The 13,970-nt window shown below is 45.5% G+C and overlaps 1 protein-coding gene across 5 annotated transcripts in view; it reads right to left on the bottom strand.

Moving 5' to 3' along the window:
- Positions 1-11,519, bottom strand: part of GOLM1 (golgi membrane protein 1) — a 61,670-nt gene extending 50,151 nt beyond the window's left edge. Inside the window, exons 1-2 of one of the 5 annotated variants that reach the window (XM_067041221.1) lie at positions 11,403-11,519; positions 308-457 (exon numbers count right to left, since the gene is read on the bottom strand). In XM_067041221.1, coding sequence (XP_066897322.1) covers positions 308-436 — 129 coding nt within the window. In that variant the 5' untranslated portion in view covers positions 437-457; positions 11,403-11,519. Of the gene's footprint in view, positions 1-307; positions 458-10,826; positions 10,983-11,402 lie in introns of those variants that run through there. The other 4 variants (XM_067041222.1, XM_059072443.2, XM_059072447.2 and 1 more) reach the window with 4 other exon arrangements.
- Positions 11,520-13,970: the final 2,451 nt, after the last annotated feature.

Below are 13,970 nucleotides of genomic sequence, written 5' to 3'. Positions count from 1 at the left end.
TGGGCAGGGTACTTACGTAAGTTGCCTTCCCAGAACCAGTCCAAAAGGCTTGACTGAAAATTGTTAACTCACAAGAAGAGCAAAGAGGCATGTCCTGGCAGCAATCCTAAGAAGTCACAAGGGGGTCGTCTCCCACCCAAGAGCAGAGCTGGCATGGAGTCGGGCCCGGGGCTAGGTAGGGGGACATGCAGAGCCCCTAGCGAGCATTACAGCATGTAACACCTTAGGTGGTGATAAACAGCAAGCCCCTCGGACCCCACCGCCCAGCAGCTTTAAATACTCTATGACATCCACACAAACAGAACACCTGGAGATCCACGCTCCGGGAGCTCGCAATCCAGTAGTTGAAGCCCAGGACAATGATACAGGCCACCAGGGCAGCCAGCACGAGGGGCGGCGACTTCATGCTCCGACGCCCGTTTCCCAATCCCATCATCTCAAAGACCAGGATGAGAATCTGCCAAATAAAAACAAAGACACAGGCCTCAGTACCAGTATTACCACGCCCCAGGCACACCACATCTGTCATCACAACCAACACGAAGCTGTCCTGCCCCAAAACACGGGCTGGCGTCTTCTTGAAATGCAAAGCTGTCGGTGGAGAAGACCGTGTAAGGAGCCCACCGAGTCAGTGGTGTGTGCCCTGGGCTGGGCAGCCAGACCCCTGGGACAGGCTTGTGGGAGCAAGCACCGTCCTAGAAACCCATCACACACAGGCTCAACACCTCGGGCAGGTAACAATTTCTCTTACGCTTCGGTTTTCTCGTCTATAATTATAGTTCCTACCTCCCAGTACAGTCTGAGAAATCATCATCTCTTTAAGCAGCAATAGCAAATATTAGTGCTTCTCCATCACACTAGAAAGACTCCATTTCTCATTATTCCCCAAAGCCTTTTTGATCTGATTCCTAACCAGGGAGGGTTTTTTACCCTGTGACAGAATTGCCAAAGATGCCCAATTAACGTGTTTCCTGAGCAAAGCCAGAAAGCCTTCTAGAGATGTGTGAAGCCAGGACCGGAGGTGCCCCGCCTGCAGCATAAACAGGAATTCATGCTCTGCTTCCTTTGAACACTGTTCTCTCCCTTCGAAGCCGTATCTGTGCAGCACAGCCGAGTTAGGAGGAGACTTCAAGGGCTGCAGGGAGCATGGAGCTTCTTAAAAGAAACACAAATACAGCTGAGAAGAAAGGAGCTATGTTTCACTCACAGGCTTCAACCCCAAGCCAGGTCTGGCCAGATCCTGGCCCTGGTCAGCAAGAACAAGGGAAACTGACTTTTCCAAATGGCTTTCGCTGAGCCAGATCAAAGGACCTTATCAGAGGGAGGGCAGCACACACAATAGACAGTCTCCCTCAGAACAGATATGCTTTTATGCCAGGTGTGGCCAGCAACTGAGGAAGAGGAAAAGGAGGTGAGGGAGGAGGGGGAAGGGAGACTACCAGGGACTCAAGCGTTGAGGTGAAGTTCCTGCAGGTGAGAACACAGAAGAGCTGACAAAGCTGGCTCTCCCCCATGGTATCTGTAGCTAAGTATGTCCCTGGGAGACATCCTCTCTCTCTGAATGAGCAATCTAGTTGAATCACCTAAAACACAGCACCCCCAGAATTCCCACGAATTGAGGGCTGAGTCCAGCCTCCACTGGCTGATGGCTTCTTCACCAGCTTCTGGTCTCTCGGGACAAAAGAGGGAAAAAATGTTTTAAATTCAAGTGACAGTTGATATCAGCAAACATTGTACATACTAACAGAGACTAATGCTCAGAAATACTAAAGTTCTAGAAAATTTTATAGGTCTGCTAAAAATGTCTCCACTGCCTCATTCTGTTTGATTTTGATCACAGTTTTGCTTTTTTTAAAAAACTCATTAACTTTTTAAAATATAAGAAGACAAATACAATTGGGGAGAAAAATCACACGAAGTATAAAATTAAAAATCCTCCTCTTCCCACTCCACTGGCTGTATCCTGTTCTAGCTGCTCTTAACCCTCAGAGAGCATCAGAATCGCGTGGGACGCTTCTTAAATTACCAACAACTGGGCCCACTCCTTTCTCTGTTAAATTTTTTAACCATCATTTTTGGTTGTTGGTGTTTTTAAAATAACCTAATCTTATCACTCTTTTCTTTAATTGCTTCTAGATTTTGCTTATGTTTAGAAAGACATTTCTACTCTAAGTTTATATATACATTTACCCATATCTCCTCTCAACATATCTATGGTTTCATATTTATATGTAAAAGTTTCATCCACTTGGAATTCCTTTTTGACGTAATGAGTGAGGAAATACAAAGAAAACAACTTTATTTTTTTGTAATGGCTGGCCAGTTCCTTGGGCATCCTTTATGGAATAAACTATTTTTACTTAGTTCTTTGACAGGCCATCTTTGTCATATGCTTAATTCCCTAAAAATAAACTTTTAGATGGGACCCTCACTTGACCTTTTGTTATTCCTGCAGATGTAAGTCAGGGTGGGTATACTGTAACTCTGCAAACAATGTAACTCAACTCTCACTTCAAGGAAGTGTACAGATGATCATTTAACATTCTCCTTCCTTTAGCCAGTCAGTAAAAAATTTAATGAGCAACTACGAGGGGACAGGTGCTGTGCTAGCACCAGGAAGCTCAGGGCAGTGTTAAGAGAACAAACTCTGGAACCTGATGGCCAGAGTCGGATCCTGGTTCCACCTCTTCAGAGTCACAGGACCCATCTGTGCCTCACCTTCCTCAGAGGGTTAAAGTGCATAATAGATGAGTAAAGATATGAGAAGTGCTTAGAACCACAACTGGCACATAGTGTCAATTGCTCAATAAATGCTGACTATCATTATTAGAGATGGAAAGATGAATAACAAATCATTTCCAGATCTGGTCTTTTTCTCATTTTATAAGAAAAAGGTGATGAATGCTTCCCTTCCTCAATCGTTCTACTTTATAGGAACCAGCCACCTGCGTTCTTCCCTTGACTCTGCTGTCAACTGAAGCAGCAGTAACTGCCATCTCCTGGGACTGACTCCGGATGCCGCTGTAGCAGTAGACATCCCAGACCAGGACCACATTATGTAAAAGAGAGATTCCAGGGCTTCCCTGGTGGTGCAGTGGTTGAGAGTCCGCCTGCCGATGCAGGGGACACGGGTTCGTGCCCTGGTCCAGGAAGATCCCACATGCCGCGGAGTGGATGGGCCCATAAGCCATGGCCGCTGAGCCTGCGCATCCGGAGCCTGTGCTCCGCAACGGGAGAGGCCACAACAGTGAGAGGCCCACACAGCGAGAAAAAAAAGAGAGAGATTCCAGGAAGTTGAGTACAGTCTCAGAAGCCCGTCACTGTGACCCAGCAACTTGGCCAGCCGGACGGTGTGCAGCCACCCAGAGGGACAGTTAGGAGAGCCTGGACTTCCCAATGGACACAGGGCTGCCCAGGTAAGAAGATGACCACGAGGAAGGGAGGGCCAACAGTGAGCCTTTGGGCCTGCAACATGCCTCTCCAAGGACTTCCAGGACTGCAGGAACCCTGCTGCTGAAGACAAAGGGACAAACACAGCTGGTAAATGCCAAAGCCTGATGAAGACAGAGGGCAGGAACTCAGAGCCAGAGTTTACAGCTGTCAAGCATTTCAAACGCTTTCCTCTCCTCCACCTTAGAATTTATGTGGACTGGAGGGTGATGGGAGTGGGTGGGAGACAGACTGTGTCAGACAGATTAATGGTTATAATTTAGGCTTCAGAATGTGTTTTGTCTCATATTTGATTACAGTCACCTGATGTACTGAAAAAGATTAACCTAAATCAGCCAAACTCAGTGAAATTCCAGGTTTCCATGGAATGAAAGAAAGTGGTGTGTGTCTACACTAAGGGTTTCTTGGTAAGTTGAAAGAGTCATTAAAAAAAAAAAACCCTACAGATTCTTTCTACTGGCTTAATTTTAAAAATTCAATCTACTGGTTAAAATTGTTTGCTTGTAAGACAAAAATTTTTATAAGCAAACAGAGACCTCTAATTACTTTTTTCAGAAAAAGAAAAAGCATAAGAAAATGGGCAACTGGCCAAATGCATGAGCCCCTTGAACCTCCTAGTTAAATAACTTTTTCATTTCCTCATTTTCACACAGAAGCTTTTAATCATATAGGCAAATATATGGGAGCAATCAAATCGGGTTGGCTTGTTTGACCAACGTCATCACTGCAGAAACAACACAGCTTCTCCAACAGCAGCAAAGCCGCACCTTTATTCCTTTTCAGAAGAAATGGCTTCTCCGGGATGGCGGAGGGCCAGAGCCGGAGGTGCCCTGCACGGAGTTCAGAAGCCACTACAGTGAAGCAAACAGACTGGAGGACGCCCCACTCAGCATTTTTTTGGAGGGTTTAGAGATATTCTACTCCATCCCAAGAATGTCTCCAAGGCAGGGTTTAGCATACCAAGGCCCACAGGCCATTGGTGGCCCATTTTGTAAATAAGGGTTTGCTGAACACAGCCATGCCCAGCCCTTGAAGTACTGCCCACAGCTGCTTTCTAGCTACAAGACAGAGTTGAAAAGTTGAGATGGGGATCTACTCATAAAGTTATTATGAAGACTGAAACAGTTAAAAGTATTTACTATCTTTCCCTTCCGGGAAACTTTGCCAACTCCTGCTCTAAACCATTAGAGTTAAATGACAAGTCCATTGTATTCTCCTTAAATTGCTTTAAAAACTTACTAGGAAGTACACAGATTCTCCTCCTCTCACTTTCCCACCCTCCAATTTTTCCCCAATTCTAGAAGCTAACAGTTTAGAAAGAAAAACCTTTAATAGCATGGTAAATGTAATTAATAATACTGTATTGCATATCTGAAAGTTGCTGAGAGTAGATCTTAAAAGTTCTCACACAAGAAAAAAAAATTCGTTAACTATGTGGTTACAGATGTTAACTAGACTGTTAGTGGTGAGCATTTCACAATATATACAAATATTGAATCATTTTGTTGTATGCCTGAAACTAATGCTATGTCAATTACACTCAATAAAATGTTTTAAAAAAAAAACTAAAAATTAATGTGCATGTTTAGTGCTATGCAGTGAAAATACCAAAAACTGAAATGAATGAGTGAAAATGAATGAGGAGAACCAAATTCCACTGTGTTTCTTCCAGCACTTGATTTTCTGAAGAAGGGCCACCTTCCCTACAGACACCAAGACTACACGTTGGCAGGCGTTCCCAAATTCCTCCTAGTCTAGTTCAGGAGTTGACAAACTTCAGCCTAAGGGCCGAATCCTGCCAGCCACCTGTTTCTGTACACTGCCCGAAAGCTCAGATTTTAAGTTTTCTAAGTGAAAAAATCAGAATAATAATATTTCATGACATGAAAAGTACTGAAATATATGAAATTAAAACTTCAGTGTCCCTAAATGAAGTTTTATTGGGATACAATGATGCCCATTCATTTACGCATTGTCTATCGCTGTCAGGCTACAAGAAGTGAGTAGCTGTGACGCAGCCCACAGGGCCTGCAGAACCTAAAATACCACCTGGCCCTTCACAGAAAAGATCTGCTGTACCTTTAGACACCTGCTGTAGTTCAGTGGTTCTCAAAGTGTGTTCCCTGGACCAGCAGCATCAGCATCATGCAGGAATGTTAGGAATTTAAATATTCTGGCCCACGCCAGGCCTACCAAGTCAGCGACTTGGGGTCTGTGTTTAAAAGCCCTCCACGTGGGCTTCCCTGGTGGCGCAGTGGTTGAGAATCCGCCTGCCGATGCAGGAGACACGGGTTCGTGCCCTGGTCCGGGAAGATCCCACATGCCGCGGAGCGACTAAGCCCGTGAGCCATGGCCGCTGGGCCTGTGCATCCGGAGCCTGCGCTCCGCAACGGGAGAGGCCACAACAGTGAGAGGCCCGCATACCGCAAAAAAAAAAAAAAAAAAAAAAAAAAAAAAAAAAAAGCCCTCCACGTGATGCTGATGCAGGTCAAGGCTGAGAACCACTGTCCTCTCCAGAGCTCACTGGACAAGTCTGACAAGTGAATCTTGTTCTGGCTGCACTCATTTATTTTCAAAAAGCGGAAAGACATGTTGGAGGCGGTGTGTTGTTTATCTTTGGAGAAATATTTGTATTTCCCTACTGTTTAAAGATTGAGTTTGAGTTTTTTCCTCCCAGCTCTTTCATGGCCTTCGGCCTTCCGTTTTATTCTACTATTTTCTCACACCTCACATCTGCAGTTGCAAACACTGTCCCTAAACCTATCTACTACTGTATGCCCCAGAGAAATAAGGTTTCCTTTTACCTCCCTAAGAGGTAAAGAGTAACCCCAAATGGACTCCATTTAAAGTAACTTCTCCGTTGAGGGTCTTTTCTCCCTTTGGCCATCTCAAAGTCACTGTTCACCTGTGGATAAAGGTTACCTCTTCTTTAATCAGAATGAAGTGATCACTAATTCCAGAGCAACATGGCTTCTACAGGACTTCCCTCACTGATACAGAAAACACAGAGGAAAGATAAGGAATCATCTATCTGCTACACAGATATAAATGACAGAGAGCATTTTGATGGGCTAGACCCTCCAGTTCTGACAGCACTGAAATCACAGAAATAGTTTTAAAAAATTTTTCTAAATCAATCATTAGTATATTAAAATTCTGTCCAAGAATTCACCAAGGCAATACTTTAAAAACTGGTAATAGTGAATGAGCCATCTTGAAGTTCCAGCCCAACTGGGCCTCAAAAGACTGCAGCCCAGTCAACCCACAGAATCAGGAGCAATAATAAAATGATGGTTTTAAGTTTGGAGATGATTTGTTATGGAGCAACGGATGATCAAAATACAAACTGTTACATGAAAAAAGTTACAAAATAGTAATTACCATATCCTGCTTTTGTTGAAAAAATTTTAAAAATACACTCAATAAATCAATATATTTTTCCACCACAGAAAATGTATAGCAAATGTTTATAAGGAAGGATATATACAAGCTGTAGTTAAGGGAGCAGAATGTATAGAGGAATGAAGCTTTCATTGTTTTGCTTTAAAACATTTTTTCTTCTTCAATGAGCGTACCTTTAATACAAAAGCCAAACAGTAACAAGAAAAAATTGAGATGTTAGAAGGATGTATAATGGTAACATTAGCAAGTTTTGAAGCTGTATTTGTAGCATTCCCAGATAAAATCACAGTATTTTACAGCTTCTTCTAAAACAAAACAATGACAACATATATATGTATTATGAAGTAGAGAAATACACTGAACTCATTCAAATACATTCCAAGGCTCCCTTCTGTGCTGGACCCCACCACCAGGGACACTAAGAAGACCCAGGTCCCTGTCTTGAGCCTGGGCAGGTAACTGAGAGGAGATGCAGGGCAGCGTGAGGACCCATTTCTGACTTGGTGATGGCGCAGTTCCTCTTCTCCTCCCAACCTCCTGGGCTCATCTGTAAAGGGATAACCTTGGGGTCTGTCCTCCAAGGCTGGAGAGCATTTACTTGCCACCAAGTAAATACTTAACTGAAAGGAACTGCTGTGGTATTGAGAGTGTGGCTAACCTGAGAGAACCAACTGTCTACCAGCAGGGTGCATACATCCTAGAAGGTGTAAAAGATGCTCCACCTTGCTGGGGAAAAAACCCTAGAAGTTACATTTATTTTTATCCAAAAAGTAGAAGAGCAACTATGTTTTAGTAATATAAATATTACATATAACAAGTTAATCATATTATGTATATACTGATTATTTTACACTATGTTACACTGTACTAATTATACTACCATGAAATACTAATAGTGCTAATAAAAGCAGGAACTGACTGACTTCATCCTCACAAAGACCCTCTGTCGAGGGTCACCTGTCACCAGCCCTCTGAGATGCCTGAAGCACTCCTTTGACTTGGGCAAGCGCACAATGAGGTAGATGGACAAATTATGACTAAACTAAACCCCACAGAGGATATGAATAGCTTTAAGATTCCTACAAAAAGCACAAATTAAAGCTACACTAATAAACGCAAGCAGAGGTGAACACAAGCCCAAGGCTGGGAACACACTTCCCGCCCTGAGTCAGCTTCACCTGAGCCACATCACAAAGTAAAAACGATGATGATGTACTCAGATCTGACAAGAACCAGGCCAAAAATACTCAAAATTCAAGGAGTATATGAAAAAGGGTTTTACCTCCACTGTGATTAACAGTGAATCCATCCCTAAGTGTACACTGAATCTTGAGATACAAGAAAACAATGACAGCACATGTATATAATTTACAATTAAGCAACAAACACATGAGGAGTGCTAAAAATTGGTCTTAATTGAGATATAATTGACATATTACACTGTATTCGTTTTAGGTGTTAAAATTTTTTTACCAACAAGAATGAGCAAAAAAGCTTGGAAATCACAGCAAACTACAATATATATCACTATAATCATATTATATAGTATTTTTACATATATATTCTTCCTGTCAGGCACTAATTAATCTTCAAAACCTTAGTGAGAGGAAGTTCTATTAATGCAGCCTTGAAGGAAAATAAGATCAAAATGTAAAAATCTGAGAAGGTATGCATTTTTTTTTTCCTGAAAATGGGGGAAATTTCTTTGTGAAGCAAAGTAGGCTCTCTAGGAATTTTGGAAATAATCCTTAAACTTCAAGCCAAGTCTCTCTTTCAATGTAATTTCATCAGTAACTTGAAAAAGTCTAGAAAAGAAAATAACCACCATCTAAGACCATCTTGGGGGAGCAAGCATATCAAGACCATTCCTTTTACTTCTGTGAATTTTTAGAAAATAATTTTAACCAAGTTTTTTTTTAAACAAAAAAAGTGCTTTTTTTTTCTTATCCCAATTACAGATGTTATTTCCCATTTCTCAGGTGATTAAAAAAGAAATTAATCTTTTCCTAAGGCACCTTATTTTTTTCTAAAGAAAAATAAAAACAACAATAATACAACTGAATTAAACCCCAGGCACATAGCCTCTCATCCCTGTCCCTGCCTCCCCCTCTCCCGGCCAGCCCAGGCCTGTTTAGAAGCAGGGCTGGTCTTCAGGGACCACACTACCTCCAAGCTCCCTTTCACTAAACTGCCCGTGATGGGATCCTGTTCCCCACGCAGCACAGCTGGCTTGAAGGACACACCACCTTCTAACTCTTCCTGGCAGAGGCAGTTTCCCCAGGCTCTGCTGTCCTTCGTGCTTCAGATGCAGAAAGCCAGCTTGCAACATTCACAGGATCTTCAGTATAGTCAGCAGTTCCCTCCCTGCTGGGGGAAGGTGGCCACATAAATGGACTGAAGGTAGCCCTGGGCCTGACATGGTCAACCATCCTCACTGCTGTTTCAGCCGCACCCCTCAAAAAAACTATATAAATGCAAAATCTTTTCATTCCCCCATCAATAACTGGACCTAGGGCCAGCAATTAGAAAGCAGATGGCATCCTTAGCTCCTAATGACAACGTCCCCAAAATCTGACACACACACCCCCAGCATTCCTTCCTCTCATCGTTGGTCTTTCATTTGTGAGAAAAAAAAAAAGTGGTATCTTCACAGGAGAACAAAATACGTCTTGAAGAGTTAACCTGTTTTCTTTAAACATCCTAAGAACTCAATGTTTTCACCACTGACCCCTTAAAAACTGAATTCTCACCTAAGAACAGCAAACCTTAGCAAGTTACTGGTTTCTATTTACAAATAAAGTAAAACTATTCTTCACGATAGCATGAGCTTGGCTTAATCTTCTCTAACACAAGTAGCAGGAGCTAGGGATGCCCTAGGAGACCCACAAGGACCAACAAGAGATTCCACTTCTCAGGTCTCACGTTGCAAAAAATTCAGAAATACTAAAACTGCCAAATTTGAGTCAATCTCATGGCCATGAGTCAGTCACTCTAGAGCTGTTAAATAGTTAAGGAGGCTACTGGACATCTTACTCTGCTCCTAGGAATGTCCCTCAATATTTGCATAATTTAGGGCAACTGGGCCTTGAAGATCACAAACCAGACAAAGGAAATCTCAAAACCGTGAAAGCCACACGAGCCTGGTTTTGCAAATTTGTAAACGGGATATCTTAAGCACCACCATTACTTGCCGAATACAATGATTCTTAAATTCCGCTAAAAAGAAAACTCACCAAAATAGGCATTTTGCCTGTTTTGTTTCACCAAAAAACAATCATTAAAAATACTAAATAGGGTGTGACATATAAAGAGTATGAAAACCCAGGAGACTATTTTTACAGCAGAGCAAAAGTTCTGTGTATCCTCCACGCCGCCAAAGGTGGGAAATACAGGTACAGGAGAGAACCCGGAGCATCCCTGAGACGGGCTTCAAAGGAACTCTGGCGGCTCGCAGACCGAGAACCCAGCGTCAAGCTCCCGGTCACCTGCCAGGACGCGACCGCTGCCAACTTGGGCACCGCGGCGGCCCGAGCGCGCGCGGGACTGAGGGGAAAGAGATGAGCGGCGCGGCCAGCCCGCCCTCCCCGCGTGCCAAGCACGCCCGCACTGCTGGCACTAGCGCGACTTTGGAGAATGCTCGCTTTTGACTTTGGATGCCGACGCGCGTGACACAGCTAAGAACAAAAAGAAAGGCCCCGCATCGCCCCAGACCGGCCTCCGCAGGGGAGCCCAGCCCGGGAGACAGAACCCGGAGGGTAGGGGCGGCCCCGGGAAGGAGGCTCCACCACGGGAGGTGCGGAGGCGGCCCCGAGCCGACTTCGATAAAAGGCTGAGGCCCGGGCGCAAGCCGGGGGGTGTTTCCGGGACCCGGCGCGGGGTCCCTGGGCGCGGGCCCGGGGCCGAGGAAGGACAAGGAGAGGTAAGGCGGCCAGAGCGGCCGGAGGGCGCGCCGAGCACGCGCGCCGCCCACTCACCTCCCGCAGCGGCTCCGGTGGCCGCTCGGTGCTGCGAGGCCCGGCTCCCAGGCCGCCCGGGCCGCTCTCCCACCACAGCCGGCCTCGCGCTCCCGCCCGCTCCGCGCCCCGCGTAGCCTCTAGCGCCGCCGCGTCTCCGGCCTCCGCAGCGGCGAGTCCCCGCCCCCGGGCAGCGCCGGCGGCGCGGTGAGGAGGCGGCCTCGCGAGCGCGAGGAGGCGAGGCCGTGGCCGCGCCCGGACGCCAGGCCCCCCGGTGCGCGCGCCCTGGCCCGCGGCCGACCTGTGGCTGGAACCGGGAAGCCCCCGTCGCGCCCCCTCCGCGCCCCCAGCAGCCCCTCCCCTTCCCACTGCGGCTCCCGGCACGCCTCTGGTCGCGTCTAGAGAGCCGAGCAGAGCGGTCTAGAGGTTTTCGGAGGAGGCGCGTAAGGTGGGAAGCGGCGGCAGAGAGAAGGGGCCCGGGGAAACACGGGCCCGGGGAGACACGCCCCCCAGCACCCACACCCCCGCCCCGAGGGAATTTTCCGGAACCCAGAGCTGACCACACCCAGCGCCACACACACTCCTGGTCGTACTCACGTCTCCTTCTCAGTAGTCCCGGGATCTGTGCTCACGAATTTGTCCTTTTTCTTCCACCAGCCCTTCGCAGTTGGTCCTGAGCTCCCCACAGCTGTTATCTCTCACCGCTAATTTGTCGGGCTGCGACCCTGGGATGGCGTCCAATAGAAAATGAAGACTCCTGGGCGTTGCGCAAGCGGGACCCTCTAGGACTTTCTAAGGATGGGGCTTGGGAATTTGAATTTTAAACAGCGCCCAGGTGGCTTTCGGGCACACGGAAGTTTGAGAAGCACTGTTGAGCCACACCTGCCTGAGAAGATGCCACAAAACTAACGACCTATAAGATAACCATACTAGGAAATTCTAAAGCAGTGGTTCTTAACCCTGACAGCATTGGCCAGACATTGGAATTCTCTGGGAGCTTTTAGAGTATTCAGATACCACGGTCCCACCTCTGGAGTTCTGAGCCCGAACATTGGTATTTTCGTTTTAAAGCTTCCCAGATAGTTGTAACATGTGGCCAGGATTGAGAACAGTTTTCCTAGAACCATCTCTTTTTGAACCTACCTGGCTCTAGTGTCTGGGGAAAGAGTCCCTTGGCTCACCTTTCCCAAACCCCAACACCAAAAAACAAGCAGATACACACGCAAACTCCTGAGGGAACACACAGCCAAAACTGTTTTCAACCAGAACAGACTCCCCAGGTGACCAAGATGTCTTACTACCACCTGAGCATGGATCTCGTTAACTGCAGGAAAAGTATCTTCATGAGCCAAAACCTTTTACCTGAATCATGAGCTGACAATAATGACCCCTTTAGAGTGATATTCGAGTATATTCCAAAATGATGTTTTCATTACCCATTGTTAGACTGCCACCTGGTCAGACTAAGTGTTCAAAAGCTGAGCATGTGTTGGCTGTCAGCCCTGGCTTTTCCATAGACATGACTTGTACTCCTTGGCTCTGACCTTCTCCCGACCTTCAGTGACCACAGTCAGGGTTTTAGGACAGGCATGGTAACTTACCTTATTGCCCCTTTTGGCTCTCCTAGCAATGTTTTGCCTTCTTAGACTGTGGACCATAACTTCCGCCTCATTTGCCTCTAAGTATATTCTCATTAGTGTCTGTGATTTATCAACAGCTAATTAATCAGTGACTAAGCCAGTGATTCTTAAACACTATAGAAGAGGTCCATATGTCTAGGTACTAGGGAAGCTGGCTGAGTTAACTACATCTTTATTGAGGGGGCAATCAGTCCTTTCCAAGTTTCATAAGAATATGACAAAATTTGGAATTTTTAAGATGTAGTTCTTAAAGTTCTTTTAAGATGCAATATTTATATATGCAGTGTTGCATATGTAAATTTGGGTTTACATTTCTTATAAAGTTCTCTTCTGTTTCCTCAAGGCTTCTCACCCAGAACGTTTAACCTAATCGGTTGCTGGCCCTAAAAATGCAACTGGATAGATTTTGATTAAACAATGTGCAAGGGGCTGTGGTGGTTGGTTGCAGCGGGCCCCCTGCTGCCAGCCGCAGCGGGTCCTCGAAGTGCAGCAACAATCGACGAGAGGGGGTAGGGAACTGAACGCACCAAGGTACGGGATCAGAAGGCCACAAGCAACTGATGGTTGCAAGGCAAGTTTAATAACAAAGCATAGCCGTCTATATCCCCCTAAAGCAGGGAATTTGCTTAGTCATGCCTTATCGGCATCAGCTGGTTAATTGGCTTCTCGGCTTAGTCACGCCTTATCGGCATCAGCTGGTTGATTGGCTTCTCGGCTTCTCCCTCAAAGGCACCAATTTCCCCTCCAGGGTTGCTTTTCCTAGCTTTAGGGAACGGCCAGGGACTCCCAGTAACTGAGCAGGTCCCTGGAGCGATTTGGCCAAAGGCTATCTCCTTTTTTACGTTCATACCAAAGTCCAGGATGCATACCAAGGAGAGTACAATCGGGCCCTGAGGCTTATGAGGGTTTTAATGGCGCCTTCCTCAGAGGGCAATGCTCGCCACATTTCCCCCTCTTTTATTTTTTAAAGCTTGGTAATGCAATTTCAACCCATACACCTCCTGACGAAGAGCAGCGAGACGGCCAACAATAAAGCGTAATAAACAAGGTAAGGCAATTAACAACAATACACATGACCCCACGGTAATCAATCCCGTGAGTCCATTTTGAAACCAATGCATTGGGTTTAACCATTGAAGCTGATCCAAGAGTCCTTGAATTAATTGTTGGGGCCTGTCTTCTTGTAGATGAGCTTCTTGAATTGCTTGTATTTCCGCATTAAGTTTTTGTATGTCCAAACTAATGTGTCCATCAGTCCATACACTTACAAAGTGCATTTTTACTTTGTTCCAATCCCAGTCAGTTTCTTTATAAGCGTGTTGAGTCACACAAATCCAAGTATATTTAGCATGGCAAATCAAACGCATTTTCAATTTTAAAGCCATAATTTGGTCTCCTAAACCTATGAGAGCATTTTTTAACTCATCAACCTCAGTTTTTAGTTGAGTATCAATATGACTTTGTAATGCTAATGCAATACTGGTATTTTTAGACAACTGATTAACATAACGTGCTTGTTGTACAG

The sequence above is a fragment of the Kogia breviceps genome, chromosome 8, assembly GCF_026419965.1.
Source record: "Kogia breviceps isolate mKogBre1 chromosome 8, mKogBre1 haplotype 1, whole genome shotgun sequence".
Taxonomy (NCBI): Eukaryota; Metazoa; Chordata; class Mammalia; order Artiodactyla; family Physeteridae; genus Kogia; species Kogia breviceps.
This window is presented reverse-complemented; position numbering and strand designations above follow the sequence as displayed.